The sequence below is a fragment of the Pholcus phalangioides genome, unplaced genomic scaffold (genome assembly GCF_987345545.1).
Source record: "Pholcus phalangioides strain wild (caught in Gottingen) unplaced genomic scaffold, Ppha-v1.0 ptg000004l_1, whole genome shotgun sequence".
Taxonomy (NCBI): Eukaryota; Metazoa; Arthropoda; class Arachnida; order Araneae; family Pholcidae; genus Pholcus; species Pholcus phalangioides.
This window is the reverse complement of record NW_028301597.1, coordinates 40,060,829-40,083,053: the sequence shown is the minus strand read 5'-3', so window position 1 is coordinate 40,083,053 and position 22,225 is coordinate 40,060,829. Positions and strand designations below refer to the sequence as shown.

Genomic DNA, 22,225 nt, shown 5'->3' with positions numbered 1-22,225 from the left:
GAGCAATATCTGTGGTAGCATTAGGAGTTCTAGCACCCGCTTGACTTTTTTCCTTAGTAAGGAAAGAAATATAGAGTAGGTATTGGTGAAAATTCTCTCGTAGCTGGTTTCAAACACGCTTTTTCCATTTCCCATGTAAACTGGGCTTTAGGGTTTTTAATCACTAACGTTATTCTTTTCTCTTCCTCTGTTAAATATTTTATTTCAACAACCAAATAATTTTTTATTGTAAACTGACTCTCTCTCATTGGGTAGACAAATAAGTCGTGGACACAACATGAAAATTATAATGCGAATGTGTGTGTGATAAGCAGTGGTGGTTTACGGACGAGTTAAAAAAAAAAACCCACACCTGAGGCATGGGTGTTTTTTTGTAGTTCATATTGAAATATGCCTATAAACTATGGATTTCGCTTAGAGCAGCCATCTTCAACCTGTTGCTCGTGAGCACCATAGTGATCCACGAATCACCACTCAATGCTAGTGTCCGATTTCGTGCTCGCGAACACTTGATCAATGTTTCAGTTTAACACCCTGTAAAAATTGCATTTAAGGATTACAATTATGCAGATTTCAGGTCCAAGCTGTCCATAAGAGGTGTTCTTCGTTTGATGAGTTGCGATCATTGCCTATATCCATCGAGAAAGGTTGAAGACCTCTGGCTTAGAGCATATGGTGCATGTCAGTGTTTCTCAAAGTGTGCGTCGCATCAAGCTGAAGATATTTGTTTCTGTGTCTATTTATACCAGTGTTTCCCAAAGTGGGCAATATCGCCCCCTGGTGGGCGATGGAATGGTCCAAGGGGGCGGTAGAACCTACTGATTTAACATAGGATCCTATGGGTTTACTTGAGTTGGGGGGCGATGTGAGAAAAACATTTCTGATGAAGGGGGCGATGGAACAAAAAGTTTGGGAGACTATGATTTATACTTTGAAGTACTTTTATATGGAAAGTATTTACCACAATACTCTTGGGAGCCGCAGATGAAGCATGAGTTGGGTTAGGGAACCGCGGGCCACCTAAGTTTGAGAATCAATGGTATACAGTGCGAGACATAATTATAAGACACTCTTAAATTTTAGTGAAATCACAAAGAGCAAAGTGAAAAATACCAAATTTCAAGCTGTTTTATGACGGCAAAAAATAACTTTATACCCAATATTGGAAATTCAAAAAAATATTTTCACGTTTATGGAAAAATGTAGTATGGACAGAATAATGAGACCTACTGATTTTTGAGGGAAAAGTAAAATAAATGCAAACAAATTACATGTAAATTTATCAAAATCAATATTTTGTACAACCACCTCTGTTGCTAATCAAAGCAAATATGCAATTTGGCGTGGATTCAACCAACTCAATGAGTGTCATAAGAGACATCATTCCAAGCCTGTGATATGGCGGCTTTTATATGTTCGATGGAAGAAAATTGCCTCCTACCTGCATATACCGATCTGCAAAGGATGCCCCATAAGTTTTCCATGGGTTTGAAGTCACAGGAACGAGTAGGTCATGAAAGAACATCGATGTTTTCTTGCTTAACCACTGCTTTTTGTGACCCTACACATGAATTTGGCGCATTATCTTGTTGGAATATGCAATATTCGCCACAAAGAAAAGTTCTACGTAGCTTTTTGAATTCATCCTTGAGGGTAGAAAAACTACACCAGTCTTTCCTTGGGCAGAAAATGCTCCTCAAACTATCACTGAACCACCACCCACTTGACGGCTCATTAATTGCGGTGTTGCAGACCTCAAAACGTGCCAATGTGAGTGGGAACCATCTGGACCATCAACATTGATTTTTCATTGATGAGAACAGAGCAGAATACCACCGACTAGTTGAAGGCACTGTACGTTTTGCGAGAGTTGAATGATCCTGTTTGTGTTTCAAAGTTAATGGAGGTTTTTTCTTGATTTTCATGAATTTGATGTTACTTGTAGAACTTAAAACTCTAGAAATTGTTCGCTGTGAGCACTAAAGTTGTAAGGCAGATTTTATATTTCTGGATGGCATTTTGCTCCTTGATGCTAGAACACAAACATTGCGCTTTGATGGAGCAGAACAGCATGGGGTGCGTCCAGATCGTTTTTCTACAAAAGTCATATTCTCCGGTTTAAAAAATTTGAGACGGCACATCGAGAACATCCAATTTTACTTGCTATATACGTTATAGAAACACCGGTGTAACGCAATAGCAAAATTTCACGAATTTCACTTTTTTACAGCACTGTATACCCCATGGCATTTTTTCTACTGACGAGGTACTTGTAAAGAGGGAATGTTTTTATTAGTTTGTTATCCAGGGACGTAAAAAAAATGATTTGCATAAAGTAACGCAGTGTTAAACTACTGTAAAATGGTAGAAATGAAAATGTCTTATATTTCTGTCCCACTAATTTCTTACTGGAATTCACAAAAATAGTAAAATATCAAAATTATTTCTCGGACGTCCTTGTAATTTTACTTACAATTGCACACAACATGAACGATATATATATAATTGAATTTTATTATTGTGGAAATGTTTTTTTTCGTGAATATTCGTAGCGTCTTATGTCTCGCTCTGCATGTGATAAGAGTATTTCCACTTGAGGGAGGTTGTTTACAGCACTGTAGCACCCTATGACAGATGAATCTCGTTATTTTTTGTACACTGGAAACTTTTAAATTTACTGAAAAAGTACCCAGAGACCGTGAAAAATCCTAGTCTGTGGGTACTACTCCGGGATATGAATGTCCCATGATATACCAATCAAGAGAGACCCGGTGAACGCTTACATTCTTAATCATTCTACCCATAAGATTTTTTTTAATGAAAAAAAAAAACATATATACTGAAAATTTTTGTTACCTCTGTGAATATACTTATAAATATACCCTGTACTTAATCTTATGTCCTTCGTATGCACAAAGATTTTTTTTTTTTTTTGTATTTGTAATTAGAGCATGTTTTGCTTCAAACTTCCAAATGCGCGGACGGAAAATGTCTGTGCCAAGAAACCCCTCCGACTCCGGAATTGCATTCATTCCAACAGCATTTTATGATAAAAAGCGTTGAGGGACGTCGTCCACTGAAAATTTTCGCCCTTTATAAAACAGAGGAACTCTGTATTGTGTCCTGGGGTAGTTACATAATGCCGCAAGAGTATGCGCCTGCGCGTCCGGCTGGAGATCAATACTCGTGTCAGGGACTGCTCTGGAAAAAAGCATTGCATATTGCGGGTGTGCCTTTTTGACTCCCCCACCAAGCTCTATCTCTCTACATTCTAGCTTTTAATATTTTGCTTGTGGATGTGTTTTTAGAGGAAATCGTCCCCTAGTTTTAATGAGAAGTTGGGGGACGACCATGCATTTTACATCCAGTCGTCCTATTCCACCGTGTGTTGCTTAGTTCGTGTGCCACGATCATCACCCTGCTTAGTGAGGAGCCCGACACGTCCAGAGGAGTTTACGATCGAGACTTGAGGCTGTGGTCCTTGCCCACATCGCCATTATTCTGTTCTTGTAGTCCGAGAATATCCTCGGTTTTAGCACTGTTATCATGGTTACTGAGGGAGAGCCCGCGCAGAGGGTAAGAAAAAATACTTTTTTTTCACAAAACCCATGTGAGAATTGATCGGTGTTTCTTTTGTATATTTTTAGAAAAATCTCTCGATAGTCGGTTCGTGATTAACATTGATCTGGGGCTTCCGACGACGGATGATCACACCTACTTTTGCATTGATTCGCGAAGGTGACCGCCACTATTCTGATATCTGTAGGGGGAAGGTAATTTCACTTTAAACTTCCCAATATAAACGATTGTAATCAGTTTGTTTGAAGACAATATGAGAAACCAGAGGATGAGGGGGAGGGAACAGAAAATGGATGAACACTTCCGGATTATGTATATTTCTCTTGCTCGACAGTCATACGTGCGCGATATCAATATTCATATATTGAATTGACGATTTATATATCCCACAACCTTTTGAAATGTGATTCATCCCATGTGTCATAGAATTGATATTTTGACTGATCGTCGTTGAATTCATTCTGCATAGATCATTAATGTGAAAATTTATATTTGGAAAGTTCACTATCTTCCTTCGGGAATATGCAGAAAGCTGCGCGCGCAGAATTTATAGTTCCGACTAATACGGTATTTTTAAAACATAAATTTTGAATAAAAAATAAGGATGTAATGATAATAGATAATACAATGAAAAAAAAATTGTTTTCCAGCCAAATTTTGGAACTGATTGATCATGATTCAGTATCACATCCAGTAGGCCACTGTGAGAAGTTGTGCTATATGTTCATGTTTTTAATTTTGTAAATGAGCTATAAAAATTTTAAATCCATTGCTTGATAATTAGTCGTCGTAGCGTTTACAGTTGACGCTAGATTTTACGAACCGCACAATTTTTTTACTAATTTTCTGATTCCAAATAATATATTATTCCTTTAAACGTCTTTCTCATTTCCGAACTTTCAATTTTATGAGCAAAATTTTCCCGTCCCTACAGGCAGCGGCGTCGGAGCCAGGGGTGTAGTGGGTGCGCTCGAGAACCCGCAGTATTTTCTATCATCGAACTGACCTCCCCAGAATTAATTCAGAAATCCAAATTTCTTCTATAAAGACCAAGTCGAGCACCCCACAGGTCGGCGCCTCTGCCTACGGGTTTGTGAAAACTAGCGTCGACTGTATTATGTTGACAATTTAACTCTTATTATAGATTGTAGAATATATGAAAATTTCGGTAGGACATTTAGTAATCATATTTCTCACGAGTAAATTTTTCGCATAAATGTGATTTCTTATTTTGTATATATATCCAGTCAATACAGTTATGAAACATTTGCTTTTTTCAATTATGTTTCGATCTCGGGGTTTTTTTTTGAACTACTGTATTTTAACGTGTAAAGGGAACCGTCGCGTATAAGTAAACTTTTGATTTTTTTTTTTTTTAGCTTAAAATTCGGGAAAAGGCTGGAAAGATATCTATAAATTACTATTGATGCGATTCGACACCTATATTTAACTTTAGAGTTGATTTCAACATTCATGTATTTGTACTTATAATACTATTTCTATAATACATATAAGAAACCCCCCTTCTTATTTTTGGGACAAAAAAGGGGAGAAGGTGTTCCTTATACGCTTTAAAATAAGGTGCATAATTTTTCAATTTCAAAATGGGCGATAGCTTTATTTGTCAATAAGATTTACAGTTGCTCTTTGCTAAGGTTTTCACCGAAATTGCATTTAGATATTCGGTTTCATTTATCGAATAAAATTTACCTTTTTTTGTCTGATTTTTGAATAGACAATGGAGAGCATTTCCCCTTGATCAGTGCCGTCGGGCATTTCTTCATGATCAGGGTAACTGGGGGAAAAGCCAAAGATTGACGTTGAGGGTTTCGCACGTTAATCTGCACCAGGACCCGTACACTACTCCTTTGATCCATGGCTACTTTTTTTTTAGGCGGGAGTGGGGGGGACTCAGAATTTAAATAAAACGTATTCCCTGACATTTTTATCCATGGTCGTTGGAATCCCATCCTGCTGAACTCAAGGTTTTCGAGCTTTTCGAAGTCGAAGTACAGTCCTGGCACTGAGGACTGAAATTATTTGAAACTATTCTATAAATCTTTCGATTTCAGGCTTTGTAAGATACAATATTCACTGAATTGAACGAAACATGTTCGAAAATTTTTTCTAATTTGAATAGCTAATCTTAATCCATGTTTAATCAATTTAAACATGGCTAAATTTTATGGTACAGTTACAGTCGAACTTGTTTACATAATGCGAATTAAGTATTTTAACGTTGGTCACATAACATCAAACTGCTATTCTGTCAATTAATACCAAATTTGATTTTTACTGAATATTTTCATTATTTCTTTGACTTAACGAGGTTCAATTACATAAATAAATGTTAACAAATACCGTAATTAATTCTTATTGAATTCATCAACATCGAAAATGCTATTCAACTTGATGTGTTCTCAGAGGCGTATTTACATCTAGACTTGAACGGAAGGAGGCCCGCAAAATTTGTACACCTCATAGACGGCAAAATCATAAATCCGCATGTGTATGTTACGATTTTTCTGGCCTCTTCAAAAGACTTGTAAAGCTATTTGTATAATATTGAACAAATTCATGTCTGTGTGTTATGTCAAAGCTTGGATAGAAGGGAAACACACTCAAACTTGCCTACAGCCGGAAAAAAAAAAGAAATGAATTTTATATTTTTCTTCAACTCAAACTTTGCTGCTCATTGAGGTTTCCTTTTTTTACTAGTGGGTGTTTATTTTGGTTCAGGTTATTCCTGGATTCGCTTCTCGGTTACGCAATAGGTTTTTTAGACGTCTTTTATTTTTTGCTTGCTTTTGTGTTTCGTCTTTTCCCCCATTTTGTTAATGTCATTTTTTTTTATTGTATGTACACGCTGTTAACGCTCTGTACACCCGGACAAACGGAGTGCTATTTGAGGTTGAAGGAACGATTTTAAGAATTGATTTTTTTTTTGTAATGTTTCAGTTGAGCCTGAGCCGCGTGTGATTAATGAGGAATTGAGGTTTTGGATTTTTCGTAGTTGGAAATAGTTTCAGGTCGTTAACTCTTCAAAAGCCGTACTCATGTTATCGTACCATTGAATAATACATCATACACGAAACTGATTCTCATTCGGCGGGAGAGAGAGAATTTTTTCTCATTCACACACATACAAAGCAAAAATATCGAATACGGATGATTCCATGTTGGTACAGTTTCATTCGAAGAGTTTGCTTGAAATTTATTTCAACTCAACTGTTATAGACCTTTTCCAGATTACTTTTTCAATAAATTTTTTTCACCTTTCTTAAAGCACTTTTGAGCTTTAATTACCGCTTACGTATTGCCATCAAATGTCCTCCCTTTCGGAAAAAAATTATCAAATGCATTAGCAACTCTTTCTTATTTTGTTCGAAAGAATGGATGCATGGGCAGATATACGGAGGGGGGCGTTGGGGGCATTGCCCCCTCCCCAACGTCAAAGGTGGAGTCGACTGATCTAATGTATATATGAATTGACATCATCGTGCCCCCCCCCCCAGACTTCCAAGTCTATTTCCGCCTATGAATGCATGATGATTACTTGGCGTGTAAAATGTTCGTGACTCGTCTACTCATGAATATCTATGAGTCTACAAAAGTTATTAACGACAACAAGAGGGTGGGGGGGGGGGGGGTGGAAAGTTTAGATTTAAATGTGAAATTCTCAATTTTGATTATGTAAAACAAGCAAAACCACTCGATACCCTCTTGCATCGCCGCTGTGTGGTCATAGTGACAGACTCGCCATCACGAGGACCCTGATAGCCCACCGGCAGCACAGTTGGTGGTCGGATGAAGTTGGTGTCCTGTGCTTTCAACTCCGAGGCACCAAAATGCGAGCTGGCCTCCCCGTTGAAAATTTTTGCCAGAGAGAGCAACAGGCCTACAATAGTACAAATATTCAATCATTACACTTCACTCATAATTTGGGAAATAGATGGTAGCACTAAAAAAAAAATTCACGCGCAACACTTGGTACTCGTTGAAACTGTCAGGAACGCACACTTCCTGCACAACTCATTCGTAAAAAGAATTGCTCACGACGATAGACCGGGGTTGTGCTCGGTTTGAAAGAGAGTCTTCCACATCTATATCCCCCCCCCCCTACCCATTTATCAGAACAGAAATTCAAGGTTGAGAATTTTGCTATCTATCAAGTAAAGAAAATCTTTCATTTGGTCCCTTTAAACTGGGTCTTACCCTGATCCGGCGTTATAAAAAATCTTGCTCTTGTGATTGTTACTATGGTATGCATATATTTTAAATTATTCCTAGTAAGTTCCTATTTCATTTAGAAACCAAAATCCCTTTTTTATCATAATTTATGCGATTTATTATTATTTTTAACATAAAGGGGGGGGGTGGGTTTGTCCTACCCGAAATTTGAGCAAATGCAGGGCAGGATTAACCATTAAACAAAATAAGCATGTGCTTAGGGCATCAGAGAAAGGAGGGGGAGGCACCACAAAAATGATCAAACTACATAATTTTTTAATGTACATTTCCCCCAATTATCAACCATCCGGTAGAAAATCCCAAAATTTTAAGAGCACTTGATTGTGCAGTTGAAGATTCTTATCAAAATATTGACCAGGGCCACACAACCAAGGGAGGATAAGGGGGTGTGGTGTTCCGAGCGCCCATTAAAAATTACGGAGAAGAGGTGCCAAAATAGATAGACAACCAAGCAACAAAGTAAATTTTCGTTTTTAGTCGCGACACTGAGGGTGACACAAAAGCAGAGAAACTAAGTTAATTGTGAACAAGAACTCACATTAATACTCAGTTTTTGGATTGAGATTTTGCTCAATTTCCATAAATTAAGCCCAGATCTGTCCCGACAGCATCATATGCCTCATGCAAAACAATTTTTTCAGAGGCCCAACCCATCTACCTAGCTATAAATACCTGAGAGTACCAATTTTCATACTTACTCTCCAAAATTTTAACCGAATCAAATTTTAATGAATCCTCTGGCACTCTACCGACCCGTATCATCATTTAACCCCCCCCCCCAAAAAAAAACAACTGCTTATCACTTTACATACCTATTCTCGAGTATGTAAACAGACCTAGTTGTCATGAAGCCCAGGGCCATGAGTTAAAGAGAAAGGGGGCACCAAAATCATTTGAGTGCTTAGGGCCTTCGTATGGGTTACTCTGGCCCTGAGCAAAATGGATGAAATATATATTGTAAAATATAACATGATAAAGAGTTTTATTTTTCTATCATTTTGGTTCTTCCCCCTTTCCCTAAACACTGGTTGTTCCCTCAGAAAGAAATTTTGAGGTCCCATTGCTTATTGGCTGAAGAAATAATCCAAATCGTGATTAAAATTGCTGATGCATGTCTGAACTAAAAGCCCATCTAACAAGATTTGTGTATTTTTCCTTATATGTAATGGTATTTTCGAATTGTATGAAAGTTCTCTTCATTCCCTCCAAAAGAAATTACAAGAGGCCTCTCAGCCAGGGAAGAACAAAATTATACAAAAACTGAAGGGAAAAAATACCTGGACCGGTTCAAAGAAAATGTGCATATGAGATTTATTTATGGTTATGGCCTAGAGTTTGAAATTGGTGGTTTTAGTAAAAACATTTAAAAAAAGTTAATTTTTTTTTCAAGAAAGCAGCCAAGAATAAAATTTACAAACAGTAAAGTTTTTTTATTCCTGCATAACTTTTATGAACTTCCCTTGTTTTCTATTTAATTTAATGTTAAAATTTTGTGTTTAATTTAAAATTTTTTGAATTTCTTGGATAATTTGAAGGAGGGAATCAGGGTTTTTGTATGAGAAAATGGAGTGTTTTGTAATTTTTTTTTTTTTTTGTGAAAAGTCAGACTTGGTTTTTTCAATTGATATGTCAAACAAGTTTTTGAAAAAAAAATTTAAAATTGTGTTTTTCTATACTGTTTCTTTGATAATTTAATGCCCATTTTAACACATTTGTTCAGCTGGAGTGCATAGAGAATGTGCTCCACTTAATCTGAATATTTTTTGTCATTAAGAGTATGGAATGTATTGGAAAGTTCAGAGATCATAATACGTTAATAAAATATTTGATAGTATAAGAATGATAAGCAAAATGTGGGAAACAGTTTTGTAACTGATAAAATTTTAATAATTGATAATTATTATCACATGTGAATGTTGATGATTATGTTGTAATTTGTAGTCATTTTACTAATCCAGGATAGATTAATTGGATATTTTGAATTTTGGATAATTTGAACTATTTTCACAGTGATTTTGGACTTTGAATTAACCAACTTAGACTATTTTTTTTCAGTAAAACTGTTGAACAATTTTTGTCTTGAATGTCACTCAAGATATATAGGCCTATATATACAATCGAATCCCTTTATAACAAACGCCAAGAGACTGGAGGAATCACTTTGTTAAAACGAAATTTCATTATAAAAGAGTTTCAGGTTACCTAGCGTTGTTCCTATGTAAACTTATTTGGGGGATTAGAAAAGGGTTTAAAAAAACGAGATTTTCACTATAATGGTATTCCTTCAAATGGGATTCGACTGTATTTATGATTTTGAAGTATTTTCGGCACTCATGTGGATCAGTGGAAGAACCAACTTACTATCTTGAAGTTAATTTTGTTCAACTTAAATTTTATAGTTAGAATTTATGGAAGAACAACAGTCGACACTTATCTTTACAGACCTGTATGGATGTTAAATATAGTTTGTAAATGGAAAAGACATTTTAAGAAGTGGTATATTATTTGGAACCACACAAAAGATTAGTTCATAAAAATGTGCAGTTTATAAATTAGAAGTTTGTAAAATCGACCGTTGACTATTTTCTCACTTGTATCGCATAGGTAGTTTAAAATTTGATCATGAATTGTCTTTTCTTTCTAATTCCAGAATACAGGTAACGCGGAATTCCTAAAAGCTGCAAGGAATGGGAAGTTGGAAGAAGTTTTGGAATGCTTGAAGAGGAATATTGATATAAACACAAACAATGCCGTAAGTTCCTTCCACATCACATAATTGCTAATCTAGTATCACCTCATTACATAACATCCCATAAACTATAATAAAATATATGATCTATAAATGTGTAAATTTTTTGCTTATTGCCAGTGCCACAACTAGATGCTTTGTCATCTGGGGCAAGCATGTATTTTGGCAATCCCTTGTAAACTTGGAGAGATTAAAGGGTGAAATTTGTGTCGATTCTGGTCTGGCGTCCTGGAGCAGCAGACCCGCCTACTCCCCGCAGTTGCAGCCTTGCTTACTACTAAACACATAAAAACTTTGTTTTTAAACTGAATTCTTAATGTAATTAAACTGTTATTGCAAGGAACAAAATGGATCTTGCATGTGCTAATGCTCTTTGGCCATTAGTTGTGAATATGTGAGTGAATTAAAAGGTGAAAATTTGTGACATCCCACATGATTCATCACCTCGAATGTAATCAAATATAAAACCGAAGGTAGTTTTAGAAATGTTTATAGCAATATTTATTTCATATACAGGATGTCCTGTAAATGCTAATTCAGTCTTTATCTCATCAAGTGTTTTTCATAGAGCTATAGTTCCAATTTAAAGAAATGCTCAAAAATTATCTTGTGCCGGTCATGAGAGTAATAATACAGTGTGTAACTAAATAAAAAGTCTAAATTTTTAGATTGTCTCCTTGTCCTCTGACTTCCAATTAGGAAGCCGTTGCCCTGTCTCTCCTGAGGCCAACAAAAAAAAAAATTCCAAGTTTCTTAGTGCAACATTCCCTGGGTTATTTGAATTCAAAAATTGGAGAAAAGTCAGGAAAAGCAGCATAAATGAGGGAAAGGAACTTTGTCCATTAGTTTTTGCCGTTTCATACCTTGTCTCCGACTTTTGAATTCAAATATCTCAGCAAATATTGCACGCAGAAACATGGAATTCTTTCTGTTGGCCTCGGGAGAGAGAGGGCAAAAACTTTGTAATTGGACAGTTAAAAGACAAGGGGACCATTTAAAAATTTAGATTTTTACTTTGTTATACACCATATTTTCACTCTCAAAACTAGTACAGCATAATTTTTGAACACCTTTTGAGTGTTCTTTAAACTGAAACCATGTCTCTATGACAGACTGTTGATGAGATAAAGAGCGTGAAATAGCACTTACAGGACATCCTGTATGTTGTGCTTTTTGTTGAACAAGTGTAATTTTATTTCTAAACTTTATATCCACTGGAGAAGGGAAAAAATAACCTGTTGGGGTGTTATTTTCCACCATTTAACTCTCTTTTAGGAAAAGACTTTTCCCTTTCAGATTTGTTTTAAAATTTTCATGTTTTTTCCCTTTAAAAATCTAGTGTGGACTCAATGCTCTTCATTTGGCTTCTAAAGAAGGGCATGTAAATGTCGTTGTGGAACTCTTGAAGAGAGGAGCAAATGTCAATGCCGCCACCAAAGTAAGACTATTTTCACTTAGAATGAATATGGAATACATTTACATTAGCCATGTAGAATTTTACAAGTGCCCAATTTATTTGAGAAAGGGTAGTTTTTATATGATGAAAAGAAAAAAACACAAGAGGCATCGTAGATTACTCATATTATGTGTCTTTAATAGCTGTTTCGTTGGCTCCTTTCATGATGAATGACTTTCAGAAGTTTCAATTTTTTTTTTTCAATTTCAAATTTATTTCAAAATTTGTGTGAATACATGTTATATGATATTATTGGCAACCAAGGAGACAAATGTCCCATACTGGTTGTTACAATGAATAGGTTTAAAAAATATAAAACAGTGATATTATTTTCAGATATATGATGGGAAAAAAATATAAAAAAAGATAGTTACAGATAAAAATAGTATAATTAACAAAAAATAAATGTTAAAAATTGCAATGTAAATAATAAAGGATGTTCTCATGCACCCGAAATACACAAAAAGAAATAAAATATTAACATATTAACGATATACATAATAAAAATGGAGCCAACACATGAATTTGTACAGGATTATGGGAGGTGATTTAATTAAGCATAATGTTAGAGGATGTAATCAGAAATGGGACTCAATATTAATGAATTCGAGCAGGTTAAGTTTGAGTTGTTTTTTAAAGGAAGTAAATGCAGTAGTGTCAGTGATTTCTTTGGGTAGATTATTATAGAATTTTGGAATCAGAAAGCAAAAGTGCTTTTTAAGAATATTTTTATGAACTAATGGTAGTGAGTAGATGGCATTTAGATGAGCAGTAAGTAATTCATTTAATGGGACTAGGGTCAAGAATTGGGGTGGGGGTGGGTAGTAACTGCCTTGGTTAGCAAAAATTTAGGGGCCATAAGTTTTAGGTGGGAACAAAGAACACTTATATGAAGTTATCAAATTTTGAAGCTGTGGCAAGCACATGTGGGGCAAAATCATATTTGCCCCAGGCAGCAAAAATCCTAGTTATGGCCCCGAGTGGGACTACTGAAAATATTAGCAAGTTTAAGAATGATGTTTTGCTTCTTGGATAGTTGAGATTGTGATATAGGCCTAAACATAACTTGAAATTTTCACACACAGCTTTAAAGCTGAAAAATACACAACTTGTTGAAACAATTAGCTTTATCTATACTGTATGTATAAAATTGATTTCCTGTCTGTATGTTCGGTTTACAAATCTACAATTTTAGACTCATCATTGCCAAATTTTGCGTATGTACCAAACGGGGCCAGACTTGAACAATAGGCTACTTTAAAAGTTTGTCAGAGCTGGCAAATGCCTGAAATGGGCAAAAAACTGTCGGGCAACAATGGTTCCTGGACCTCAACAATAACTTTCCAATGTTTACTTTGGTTCCCTAGCAATGCGTTTCAGACATGCATTATGCCTTTACAATGGTTTGTCACTTCTTTAATGCTGCCAGTGTTATATATAATAGTTCATTCCTTTATAATGGTTTGTCACTTTTTCAGTCCTAGTAATTGAAGAAAACCTGTGCAGCACCGACTATTATAGCTATTTATCTATAAATTTGAGCTATTTGGAACACCTTTCTGTTGATGAAACTTGTCCTACCTGCAAACTTTCTGAATTTAGTCCTGCAGTGCCAGATTTCAAAATGTTTACTGGGCTTTCGGATAAGGAATTCATATTGCTGAATTTCCAGAGCCGTAACTAGTCTGGGTAAACTGGGGTCCCAGAGCTGAATTGGGGGGGGGGGGAGGGGGGGAGATTCACAAATAATGTAATTTATTTTGCATGATTTTTCTCTTTTAAGGGGCTCCCAAGAAAATGCCTGCCCAGAGAAGGCATATTATAGCTGTGTGAGTTTTGGTTATTGCCATCAACATGAAACGAAAACTTAAAATGTAGCATAACATTGAGTTGGCTGTTTCTTTTCTGTAGAAAGCAATTCTCATCTCTATTTACATAAAACTCTAGTGACATCACACCAAAGCCATCTGAATCTATGAATGTTAACAAACATGGCAGCCTGTTTAAATTGAATTTTTTTATATGTGATTGATCATGAGATAGCTGGTAGATAATTTAATAGGTATTGTTATGCTGGCCATATTTCTTAGTGAAAAATTACAGAAAATATAGATCTCTATGTGTCGGAAAATATGGGACATCGACATGTTGTGGCCAAAACTCCTAATTGACGATAATTGAAAGCTTTTATAAATCCCTTAAATGAAATTATTTCGTCAAAAAAGTTTCACATAACGAAAACAACACGTATAATTCAAGGAAACATTGTTGAAAAAATGGACATTCCTTCAGAAGAGTCAAACAGCAAATGATGGGAATGTCCCATAAAATATGTGTAATATGGTCACTGTATGTATTATTTCTCATGTTCGTATTTATTGTAGCATTAAAAAAACTTGCCATGTACGTTTGCAGGATTTTGGTAAGAAAGTTACAGGATTTTTACTTCCTGAAGGTTGTCACGTCTGCTTCTATATATTTTTAAATTATTTGATTGCACTGTGTGTGCCAGTCTTTTCTTGTTTTTTTTTTGACAAATTTCATAATATGAACATAAAAAATCATGTAACAGTAATTTATTTTGTACCTATTGAAAATTTTTGCAGAAAGGAAACACTGCTCTTCATATTGCATCATTAGCCGGTAGGGAGGAAGTTGTTAAAATTCTTGTGAGGAATGGTGCAAATGTCAATGTCCAGTCGCAAAATGGCTTTACTCCTTTGTATATGGCAGCACAGGAAAACCATGACAGCGTCGTGAAGTTTCTCCTGTCCAATGGAGCTAACCAGAGTTTAGCAACTGAAGTATGTATCACTCTTCATACTTAGTGAATTAAAATTATCTTTTTACCTTCTCAAAAACATTTAAAATGATTACTCTTGAACTCGAAGGAATTTTATGATAGTTGCTGAATGCACGTTAAAATGAAGAGAAATAATGCATTTATTGTCATTTCATTTTTAAAAAATACTTGATGTGAAGTGTTTTTAATATATTATGTGTATTTTCATCTTTGCAGGATGGCTTTACACCTCTTGCTGTGGCATTGCAACAAGGCCACGACAAAGTTGTTGCTGTGCTGCTTGAGAATGATGCGAAAGGCAGGGTGCGATTACCTGCTTTGCACATTGCAGCTAAGAAAGATGATTGTAAAGCTGCTGCATTACTTCTGCAGAATGACCACGATCCTGATGTGACATCCAAAGTGAGTTTTTCTTAAAATATTTTTGTAGTTTTAAATTTATTACTTCAAGGACATATTTTATTAAGATGTAATGATAGTGAATGTTAATATAGTTGATGCTCGTTATAGCAACCCACTTTGTTTCTCAGAAAACGAACGTTGTATTAGGATGTTGTAATATCGAATGTTTTAAAAGAAATCGAAGTTTAACTTTTCTAGAAAATTGTGTATTGTATTAATGAAATTTGAAAAAAATTCTTTCATTCTGTTACAATATTGCAGTAAAACAATTTAAAAAGAACACAACTTAAATATATAATACAGTGTATTTAAATACATAATGCAGTATGTATATTCCACTTAAAATAATACTGTGTTATGGCCAAAATCTGCATTTATTTTTTACTACATGCAGCAAAATAAGTTCACTTGCATGTATATTTTACCAAAATCAAGTAAAATTGTGCAGTAAAATTTAGAATAAGAAAAAATATATATGTAGGAAGTGGGATTGACCCACTATTATGAAAAATGAAACAGAATGGTAAGGAAAGTTTCCAATGATAGCGCTAGCTTACCATCGGATTTTCCTTATTTTTTAACCATCTATGTTTCATACCCTTCTTCAATCATCAAATGTTAAGCTCTAATCCCTTCAATGATGTATTTTGTTTATTTCTTTGAAGAAAAAACCTGGGTGGAGGCATGCCGAGTTTGGTTGTTGTAATGGATTGATTGATATTAAGTGGTCGTTATATTGGACAGAAAATAGCATGATGTAAATAGGGGAGTATTTGGGACATGTCGTACCGATTGTTATAACAAGCTTCGATTGAACAATGGATGCTTGATTTTATGAACCCATGTGGACATAAAAAAATTTAGTTAGTAAAATTGAAAGTTTGTAAATGGGAAAGAGGCTTGAAGGAATAGTGTATTGTTGGAACTATAGAAAATTGGGTAGTAAAATTGTGTGGCTCATAAATTAGAGGTTCCTAAAATCGAGTGTCCACTGCAGTAACTTCAGATATTTGTGAACTAAATATATAGATGTATAACAGTGCACAATATTTTTAGACATCAGTGCTTGTTGAAATTTGTTTTGTAAAAATTACATGGATGAGTGTTGAATTTATTTTTATGTATACTTGAATTTCAGAGTGGTTTTACTCCATTGCATATTGCTGCACACTACGGAAATGAAAATATAGCTACTTTGCTGCTGGATAAGAATGCTGATGTCAATTTTTCAGCAAAAGTGAGAATCTTCAGAAATTTTAATGGAAAAAAGTAGAGTGAGCTTACTTTTGTTAACCTTATCAGGAGAATTTATTTTAATAATTATACATTCTGTTTGTTTTTTTAGCACCAAATTACTCCCCTTCATGTTGCTTCAAAATGGGGGAAGTCCAATATGGTGAATTTGCTTCTTGACAGAGGAGGAAAAATTGATGCATCAACCAGAGTGAGTGTAGCTTTTTGTATTTGTGTTTTATCTGGATGTGTAATGCTACTATAAGAAGTTCATGCTGATGTCCTCTATATTTTAGAAACTGCTCATCAAAGCATTGAAAGCTTTCCAAAATGTCACCCAAAAAATGGACCGGGGGGGGGGGGTGCCTGCTTGCCATCTCCTAATGGTTATAAAGAATAATCCTGCAGTCAAGGATAATCCGTGCTGTTCAAGGAGAAAAGGGAAATTTCGGTACCAGCTTGATGCTTGAAGATGAATAGTTTTTGCTCCATGTGACAAGGAGAGGGGAGAACTACTCACTCAGATTACGGTATTTTAAACTCACGATGGTATTGCACATTGTGAAAATTTAATTTTTTAAAAATCGCAATACAATCACAAAAACATGAAATATTTTTTTTTAAGAACAGTAATTTTTATTGTAAAATAAACAGGCGAATGATGTTTTCACTCACAAAATAGGGAATTCATTCAGCCATTAATGATTGATCAAACTCAATTTTATGTTCACATATTAAAATATGCTCGCATGACAAAAGTTATAAAACTGTTGCAGATGGCCATACGGAATATTGGTATTGCATCTGAAAAAAAATATGAATGACATGAAACATTATTTGTTCAATTCTCGAAACTGTTGACCTCGATCAATCATTAAGTAATAATGTGTTCTAGAAACCAAACTATTTTAACTGACCACTGAAAGTTCATGTATATGGGGGATAATCATAGCTGTGGGTTTAGCAAACATAATTCCAATTATTTTTGCTTTTGCAGGAATCTAGGTACATTTACATAACTTTGTCAAATGATCATGCTGGAATATCATGAATAATGAAATTTGTGCTTAAATATGTGTAATAATTATATACAAAATTACATAAAATAGCCCTCCACTTGTTACGCATGTAAATTTCTGATTACCCGCTCAGAGATACAGTAGGACAAATAATTATAATAAAAACACAAAAAGAACGATGCCAAAAAGGAAAACATATCTTAAATGCATACCTGTGATTGGTCACTTGAAAGGGAAAATATAGCTTCCCATATTTTCCTTCATGTCGTGTAGTTTGAATGGTAATTCTCAAAGATTGGCACAGGATCTTTTTTTAACCAAAACTCATGGAACGATCGTGGAGAAGCTATCCTTTTCTCTCAGATTATTTTTTATAAGCATTAGAAGATGGTAGGTGTCCAGTTTTCTTTGACTAAATGAAAAAAAACTCGCTCCATGATAGTTTCTTCCTGAGTCGTCTATCTTACTCTTCCTTATAAACAAAAAAAAAGTTGTTATTCTTTTTTTTTTTAAAAAACTATATCATACCTTTAGCCATGTAGACTAAATATTTATGCCTCATTCGATCACTGAACATCCACTTTTGAAAACACAACTTTGAAGCAAATATTGAAAGAACTGAATGTCCTGACTTAGAATTTCTGAATGCCAAAAAATCTGATAAGAAATGTTTGGAGGCAGGCTATGAAAAAGACAAATTGATGAATAATATGCGGTTTCGAATTAGCCTCAAAAGCAAAAATATTTGTTTACAGCTATTTGACCTGCAACTTTTATTATGGAAATTAAAGTATTTCATTATGCATTGTGAATATAGGGTGTTCTGTTAATGGACCAACAAACTTAGGGTTGTTAGTGGACATCAAGAGGAACAAAAATTGCAATGGAACATGGTGTTGCAAACCACATTAAGAGGGTGAAAATTGCGAAAAATGCATGTAGGTTTTGACCTGGAATGAAAAAAAAGTACAATGATAATTACAATAAAGATTTATTTGATTAATTATTACAAGAGTTGTTGGAAGTGGTGGCCACTTGAAGTCATTGCACAGTCTACAACAATGTAAAAACGATTCCCGGACGCACTCGAAGATGCCAGGTATGCTTTTGATGTCTGTCACAATGAGGACAGTCCACTCTATGAGATCCTCCAGTGTGTCCACAGGTGTCAGATATGGTGAGCAAACCTGCGAATGCATTCAGCAATCACCTGACATCCACCTTTCGTCTCCTCTGAGCTCAGAGCCTGCATGAATTTTTTTGCGATTTTCACTCTCTCATCATGGTTTGCAACACCATGTTCCATTGCAATTTTTGTTACTCTTGATGCCTACTAACAACCTTCGGAGTTTGTCGTTCCATTAACAGAACACCCTGTATAATGATTAAAAAATGAAACGTGTACACTGTTATGATGAAACTTTTCCATATTAAAAGATTTTTTTGCTATTTTTATTGTCTTTTGAAATTTACGTGCATTTACATAAGTAACAAACATAAAATGCACTGATTTCTTCATAATTTAAATAAATAGAAAAAACTCATTTTGAATTTTCATTTTCTTTGGATTGAAATCATAATTTTAATTGATTTTCCTCTAACCAGGATGGTTTGACACCTCTACATTGTGCTGCCCGGAGTGGTCATGATCAAGTTGTAGATTTACTTCTGGAACAGGGTGCTCCTATTACAGCTAAAACCAAAGTAGTTTTTTTTTCTAATTATTCTCTTAAATAGTATTTCCTTTTAATGCAGTTTCCTATTAGACTTGCTGTATTGTTCTTGCTATGCTTCCTCACAGGCATGCTATATTGTCTTGTATGTATCAGTTATGGTAAATATGAAAAATCAGTAATTATTTCATAATGGCCAATTGCCATGCATAATGCCCGAGTGGTGCAATGGTGAAGATGCTCGTCTTTCACTATGAAGGTTACCGTCAAGCTCCATGGGTTTGAATCCGGGCATAGAATGTCAGAAGCATGTTCTTTACCTACTGAGCCTAGGTTGACTGATGGATGGAGGGAGCCTTCATTTCCCACCCAACTCCACTGGTTGGAAATTGCCACATGGCGATATATGACCGGAGTTAGTGTGCGGTAAAGTAGTTGTCACGCATGATCGCAGATTGACTCTTAAGTTTAATAAATTTTGCTGTATTTATCACATTTCTTGGTGATAATGCATAATTCTTAAATATAGTTGAAAAGTTTAAATGAGAAAAATACCATCATCTCTTTTCATTTGATCAGTTCATTAGTTTTTCAGCATCAGATACATACACCTCACATATTTTGCCATAAAAATTTAATAAATAGGTACAAAAAAGGTAAAAGCAAAAACTAAGTCTTGTAATATCAACTTTCTTCACATGTATCAACATGGGCAAAAAAACCAACATTACCAATCTAACTCATCCTGGACTGAAGTTTATGTAGAACTTAATAAATTTGAGGATTTTTTTTCATTGACAATTTACCATGTTTACCAATAGCAGTTAGCATAGGCTGAAAGTTATTGGAAGGTATAGTCGTGAACCCACATGATATTTCTATAGGTATTGTAAAGATTTTTTTGGCAAATATTGGGAGAGGGGGCTTGGACACATGGGCCAGATAAAAGTTTATACCTATGCCATAGCTGCCAAGTCTCCCGAATTTTTCGGGAATCTCCCGAATTTTACCTTCATCGCTCGACATCCCGAAAAGTTCTTAAATCTCCCGAATTTTTACGAAAATCACAAAAATCCCTAATTGTCCCTTAAAATTCCCTGCTTCATTAAAAAAAATCCCCACTTATGAAAACAATCCCTAAGGAATTTCTTGTGGGGCATCTTTTTTTCCCTTTCGAAATGACGTCACACGTCGTAAATGGGGAAATTCCCTTTTTAAGGAAGTTTTACAAACCCTCTGATGGTAACAAGAAAGTTGTTTGTCTTATCGTGCAGGGAAATGACTTAGCAGCCAATAGTCCTGGATAATAATTGAAGATTATAGTCACGCGCATGTGGTCAAAATTTCTTTTGTTATAACGTGCGATATAACAAAACACGAATACTGATAAGCAAAAACATATTTAATCAATTTTAAAGATACTTATTCCGATGAATTTCCTTTCATCAAACGTTCCAGAAGAGGGCCGACTTTTCCTTTTTGTACAAGTTGTGTTACGGACATAAACATCCGTCATGGAAAGACTGCCATCATCACTCGTGAAATGAAAAAAAAAAAAAAACATCAAGCAAGTGCCACAAAAAGTCAGTGTTCTTCAAAAATTGACGGTGTTTTCCTTCATCTTCCGATGATTTTGGGGTCATTCACTCAGAATGTTTGTTCACAGCGTTTCTGATTGAACAGAATATTTATTTTTACATCATTGAAGTTTTGGCCTCCAATTTCACTTGTTTTTTGCGTAGGAATTTTATTCCCAAGGGTTTAACTTCCATGTGTGTAAAATCCCTATTTTAATTTGACTTCAGTTTTTGAGTAGGTATTTTATTCCCTACGCTCTAACTTTTATATTTGGAAAATCCTTATTTTATTTGGAAAAATCCCTATTGTATTTATTAGGGAGTGGTTTTAGCATAAAATACGGGTGTGCGCGAAAATCTCCCGAATTTTCATTTTCAAAAGTTGGCAGCTATGCTATGCGAGCTGGCTTACTATACTAATCACTGGATTTATCACATTTACTGCAACATATCCATGCATTGCACATCAACACTTAGTTGATAATGTCTAAATGTGAATTAGACTAATTAGAAGGATAAAAATTGTGTATTGTTACTTTCTATCCAGTATGAGTAAATTAGATCTGAGATTTTTCACTCAAATTTATCATTAAAAACAAAACAAAAAAAACCATATCAGTGCTCTTTAACTCTTTTTATAACTGCAGATCAGTGACAGTAGTTTAATAATTTTACGGACTGGCAGAAATATGGAAATAATTTGTGAACTGGTAAAAATTGTAAACTGGTTCTACTGGAGAAAACTAGTAGTAGTAATTTGTGGACTAACAAATAAGTAAGAAAAACTTGGATAAGACAACCATAATCAGTTTTTTATGGGCAGTGCATTATACAAGGTGCATAGCAAATGGGATATGGCACTTTACTGGCAAACCGTTGATCCTAGAGGTATAGTTCCAATTAGAAAAAGTTCCCAAATGACCTGTAGCACTCAGATATGCAATTCATTCATGTTTCAAGGGGTTGTAGTTATTAAAATAAACTTTTTATACAGTCCCTGAGTGCGCCAAAACCAAATTAAGTTGTTGCTGTCTCTCCAGATGCCAAAAAAACTATGATTCTAAGTGCAGTATTCACTGAAATGTTCGAATTTGAAAAATGGAGGAAAGTTGGGGAAAAACAGCTGTAAATGCAGAAAAACCACTCACATTTGACGAGCATATTTGAGTGCTACACATTATTTGGAAACTTTTCCTAATTGGAATCATACTTTCAGAATCAATGGTTCGCCAGTAAATAACCGTGCTCCCTGTTTGCTATGCACCCTGTATAATATTAGTTTTTTTTCTTTCATGATGTATGCTTTTATATTGGGTTTCTGTATTTTGGTTACATTTGACATCCATATTTTTTATGGGCATCTTTTTCAACCACCTTGCTGATCAATTTGCCTGTTGTGACCTTTGTATTTGTATAGTAAAAGTAATTTGCAGACAAGCAGAAAATAAATATTAGAAAAAATAAGTAACAAAAGTTATTTGCA

At 34.9% G+C, this 22,225-nt stretch overlaps 1 protein-coding gene across 13 annotated transcripts in view; it reads left to right on the top strand.

The window, feature by feature from the left end:
• The window catches only part of Ank2 (Ankyrin 2), a 162,650-nt gene that overhangs the window by 31,862 nt on the left and 108,563 nt on the right, over positions 1-22,225 (top strand). For 12 of the 13 annotated variants that reach the window (XM_089231495.1, XM_089231488.1, XM_089231494.1 and 9 more), the window contains exons 2-8: positions 10,481-10,582; positions 11,919-12,017; positions 14,642-14,839; positions 15,055-15,240; positions 16,379-16,477; positions 16,586-16,684; positions 19,098-19,196. In XM_089231495.1, the coding sequence (XP_089087621.1) occupies positions 10,481-10,582; positions 11,919-12,017; positions 14,642-14,839; positions 15,055-15,240; positions 16,379-16,477; positions 16,586-16,684; positions 19,098-19,196 (882 nt within the window). Of the gene's footprint in view, positions 1-3,206; positions 3,577-10,480; positions 10,583-11,918; positions 12,018-14,641; positions 14,840-15,054; positions 15,241-16,378; positions 16,478-16,585; positions 16,685-19,097; positions 19,197-22,225 lie in introns of those variants that run through there. The other variant, XM_089231492.1, reaches the window with a different exon arrangement.